Source organism: Paracoccidioides brasiliensis (assembly GCF_000150735.1).
Source record: "Paracoccidioides brasiliensis Pb18 unplaced genomic scaffold supercont2.6, whole genome shotgun sequence".
Taxonomy (NCBI): Eukaryota; Fungi; Ascomycota; class Eurotiomycetes; order Onygenales; family Ajellomycetaceae; genus Paracoccidioides; species Paracoccidioides brasiliensis.
Genome location: NW_011371363.1, coordinates 217,937 through 222,936, shown reverse-complemented (window position 1 = coordinate 222,936; position 5,000 = coordinate 217,937). Strand labels below are relative to the sequence as shown.

General features: G+C 48.4%; 1 protein-coding gene across 1 annotated transcript in view; it reads left to right on the top strand.

Moving 5' to 3' along the window:
- Window positions 1-3,537, top strand: part of PADG_05166 (uncharacterized protein) — a gene marked incomplete at both ends in the record, with an annotated part of 4,979 nt that extends 1,442 nt beyond the window's left edge. Inside the window, one exon of the mRNA XM_010762319.1 lies at window positions 118-3,537. Within this exon, the coding sequence (XP_010760621.1) occupies window positions 118-3,537 (3,420 nt within the window). The remainder of the gene's footprint in view (window positions 1-117) is intronic.
- Window positions 3,538-5,000: the final 1,463 nt, after the last annotated feature.

Sequence of the window (5,000 nt, the reverse complement as noted above, 5' to 3'; positions counted from 1 at the left end):
CGCTTCCCCACCCAATGACATATATATATATCTATGATATGACATGGTCATAATAATATATACATCACGACTCCGCGCAGACCATCGCTGACTCTCCGTTTCCCGCATCTTAACCAGCTCTGTGCAATTGGCACAGTTGGAATCGCCGCCACGGGCTTTGCCCTGGGCAGGAACGAGGCGGCCCAGCAATCACCCCGCGCACGACCACGCTTACCTTCGCAGAGAAGGCGTTCCATATTCCGGAACAGCCATTCCCATTCTTCATCTCCAGGCCGTGTCCTCGATACATCGTTTCCCCTTGACTCTCCGGTCCACCCCCAAGTGCCCGGTGTGGCGCGTAGACCGGCGACATCCTACCACCTTCCGGGGGATAGGCGGACGGATGAATCCCGGGGAGGCAGATTGGATGCTGCACATCCCGAGCTCGTGGCTGTGGATGATATGCCAACAGCAGAAGACCCAGTGACCCGTCCGCGCCGTCGAACGTTCGTGGCTCCCATATCAACTGGCCCCGGTGACGAGTCTCCCGTTGACCTGCCTACGGCCTCACCTGCTGGACGACCTTCTTCGTCTTGGCTACAGCGTCTTTCGATAATATCCATATCCCAAAACGACAGCCCACTGTCAGGATCGCAGCCGGACTCCCCATCGTTCAATGGTTCTGCCAGCCCTTTCTTCTCTTTTCCCTTCCGTATGGAGCAAGGCCCCAACAAACTTGTGAAACGCTCAACCTCCCAACGCGGCCTGCCAGCTCACCACTCCTATATGACGCGGTCCTCTGAATCGTCAACAGCTCCGGCTCCTCTTCTACGAAGACCAGCAACGAGCCACCAGAGACTGGCCATCATGAGGCAACGGTCGTCGACTGAGGGCTGTGTGCCACTGGAGCCACCATCTTCGCCCCTTTACTCCCCGGAGCAATCGCTACTGGAACCGATGGATTCCTCGACAAATGGGACTTGGAGGCCATACTTCCGATCTTCTGAGAATCCACATATGCCGGAGACTAGGCGGCGTTCTTCTGCGAGGCATAGGGCTCGTTCTCCTCGTCGACTGGTTCCACATTCCAATTCATTTCCGACGCTACTTCTTTCCACGTCTGTAGCTCGTGCAACCCCCAGCCGTTCATTTAGAGCCGACAGCATCGGCGGGTGGCTGTCCAATGACGAAGGACCCCAATCCAGAGGTTCTATTCATTCTGACATCTCAGTTCCGGACGACCAGGTCACGCAATCTGTGCCAATGGTTGAGCGGAAGTCACAACAGTCATTTTCAAATGACGACATGATGACCGCAACGTTGGAAGGCTCGTGGAAACGATCAACCGCCAAAACACAGGGGCGACATCGCCGGTTTTCCCTTTCGAAGGACCGATTCACGGAACCGCCTTGCCCTTCAAATGGTCTAGTAGCTAAACTTGAAGAGTTGAATACAACCTCGATACGTCTTCGAAAAAGAAGGACCATCGCAAGTACAGATGCTTTTAGACTTCTATCATCTGCTTCTCAAGCAGACTATAATTACCATCAGCTTGATACCATAAACTCAGAAAACAACTCCCCCAAATCTCGCCTCCGCCGCCTCCCGCGATATTCAGAACTTCGTGCTGCGCTTTCTTCCGAACCCATCTGCTGCGATTTAGCTCTAGAGCCCGGATCTAGGTCATCTTCTGGCGGCCAGTCATCTATCCCTTCCGGCAACATATTCTTTCCCTCTTCCGGCCATCCCAAAACCCAAAGGTTTTCTGCGGCAACTTCCGGCCCTGCCTCAACTTTGGTCGGCTCAGATAATGACACGAGAATATTTAGTTCAGGGGATGAATATGAAACTGACTTCCAAAGCGATACAGCCTTTGACTCGTTCCCTACCCGGGTGGGACTGGGTGGCCCGCCGACTCAGCGTGGCCCACGCATCGAAACGATATTTGATCATCCATCTCAGTTGGACCTTGCTGACCAAAAGCTCAAGGTCCTTGATAACGCAACGTCCGAAGTGGCTTCTGAACAGTTAAGTATAACCGGTGATGATGATGATGATGATGATGATGCTTTCGTTATCCATGAAAATGACCTATCGTCATCTGCTACTCGACTTCACATCTTACCCTCCGACCCCGATCACGAATCGAAACAACAGCTTGAATCATTAACGCCAGCTGTAACAGATTCCGGAAATTTAAATGACAGTGTTATTGAATGGAATAGCTTAGATGATATAGAACCTATGGAGGACGGGGACTGCCAGTTGTTTTCCTTCAATGAGCCTTGCCCTAGGCCCCACGCCAGCCAATGTTTATCGGTGCTCCGGTCAAACATAAATCGACCTCATTCATCCATAGCCCTTGGCGAAACTTCCGGTAGAGAGGCACGAATCTCACTTTTCGACTGGGCAGAGAAACAATCCAATGACAAGGACGTTCAGGGCTCGGAGTCTAGGCCCAAAACGGCTGTTTTCAGCAAGCATGTTCCTGACACTCGCGGAGGCCGCACTGTGATGCGTCGCGTTGGCAGCGCCGTTCACCTTAGAAGCCAAAGCGTTCCCATTTCCCGCGAGCCTTCACTCTCCAACAAAGCCCAACACACGAGTCCAAAATTCGGTACTTGGGGTTTGGGGAATAAGGGTGTCAGCGAGGATTGGGATGGTGACTTTGAGTTTGACGATTCAGATAAACAAGATGAGTCGAAAGGGAACGATGCTGATCTAAACCTAATGTTGCCCAATCAATGCATGAAGGTACCCAAGGCCATCATGGAGCGTCAAGCTAGTGTTCATGGGCAGTTTGGGCATGTTCAAGAATTAACATTACTAGTGGAGGAACTAAAACGACTCCGCATCAGTGCCCGCGCGTTGCGCATACTCGATGGCCCCTCCAGTGAGCTGTGGAAGGAAGCTAAGGGTATCATCAACCTTGCGACTTTGGAAGATGACGAAGAAGATGAAGGAGACTTTGACACTCAACATTCAGCGCCAGTGTCTCCAAATTTTAGTAATAAAGATTCGGACGATGATTTCTTTTCCAGCGGACACACAAACAGCCACGACAACGACGACGGCAACAATAATACTCGCCCCTCGCCTCTTTCGGAGAGAATAAACTCAACACCTGCCCTAGCCCCTCAACTCCATCCAAGGACGGACTCGTCCGTGAAAGCGAAATTCGTCCTCGACACGATTTACCAACAGCGCGGTCTCCAGGACCCCGCGTACCTTGAAGCCAGTGCAAACCCGCACCAAAAGCTACCATTCGATACCCAGTCACTGCGTGACCTTGTTGTTCGAGCTGGAGTAGTTACGAGGGCACTTAAGGATGTCGTCCGAAAGGCGGAGGGAGTCTGCTCGGGTTCCGAAACCGACTTTGGTCCCCAGGATCCTCCGTTTAGCCACATGTTTACACGCCCATTAAGTGGCACTGAGGCTTCTTTTCTTCCGGATCTGGCCCTGTCCAAAGGTGCCAATGGACATCGGGGCAATGCTTCTGGCACTGCTCCGAATGAAAATGATGGCTGTGAACGTATGACACTGATGACCGTTGTATGAAAGCGATTTTACGTCGGTTGAGGCGATTCAACAATACAAATGCGATAAACGAGGAAAATACCCCAGGAAGTATTGTTTTTTGACAGATATATGCAGTTTCTTCAGTTTGCCCAGTGTTTCTCTGTGTCTCTGATTAACAGATTAATACCCTTCCTAAATATCATCTCTTTTCCTCTCCTTGTTTCTTTTAGGGTATTTTGTTTTTGTTTCTTCTTTTGCTTCTGTTTTTCATTCTTGTATGGGTATACCGGATTTCTGCTTTACACGGACTTGTCATGGGATACACTTTTATGTTTCTAGTTTTTGCTCCATTATCCTCCCTTTTCTTCCTTCTTCTTTCTCCCTCATCCCTTCCTTTCCTCCGTTTTTCATCACTCTCGTTCAAAAGATTTTCTGTCTATTGAAAATGAATTGAACCACCTTCATGACAGCTACGGCTATGAGAGAAGAGAAAAGAAAAGAACAAATATTTTTTTTTGACGCCTGATACGGTGCACATGAGTAAAAGGAGTCTTTCTTTCCTATCTGTTTTAGTGTTTGATGTGTGTATATATGTACTACGGGCAAAAAACACGGAAATGGCTGGAAGGGCAAATATATGTGTGTTCCTATGTGACATAGCGAGTAATGTTTAATGTATACATACACATGTACCCAGGTAGGACTGGTGGCTATCATTTCGATACATCACACCACGTCCTTTCGCTCTCCGGTTATCCCAAGGCCAATCGTGTACGGATGTTAGAGCAGACTTTTTTTCTTTTCTTTTCTTTTTTTTCTTTTCTTTTTTTCTTTTTTTTGGTAGTGTGTTTTGAAATCATCGTGGCGTGTTTTCTTTCTCTCTCTTATCCTCCTTCCTGTCGTTTTTCTATCTCTCTCTCTCTCTCTCTCTCTCTCCTCTCTCCTTTCTCGCTCCTCATTAAGAGCATTGATTGTTGTGATACTTAAAAATGTTTCTTACCTTTTTTCTTGTTCTTCTCCTGGATGGAAGATTTGAGCGTTAAGCAAAATGCAAATGACTTGATTGAACTGTTTTCCCCCATTAACCAGCTTGCTTGTTCTTAATTTCTTAATTCAATTCCCTCTTAACACTAAATCTCTTGCTGCTTTCCTGAAATGAAAAAGGATTTTATTTTCCATTCTACCCTTCTTCGCTGCCTCAACTCTGCTCTATTTCCCGTACTAGATGTGCCTATTCAAGTTTAGCTTCCCCGCATTTATTATCACCCTAGGCATCGACAAAGTCAAATTTCCCGGCTAAACAACGTGGGAATTCTTCAAAGTTCCAAGGTTTTGACGGCACTCAGACGTTGCACCATGCGAAATCATTTGGCGCTTGTATCGCCGCTTCTGAAGCTAGTTATCTCCTTTGCTAAACAATCAAGATCTTCGAGAGAGAGAGCGCCGCGCACAGATATGGCAAATAATAGTGATGGATAGAATCGGTCCTGGAAAACCGGAAA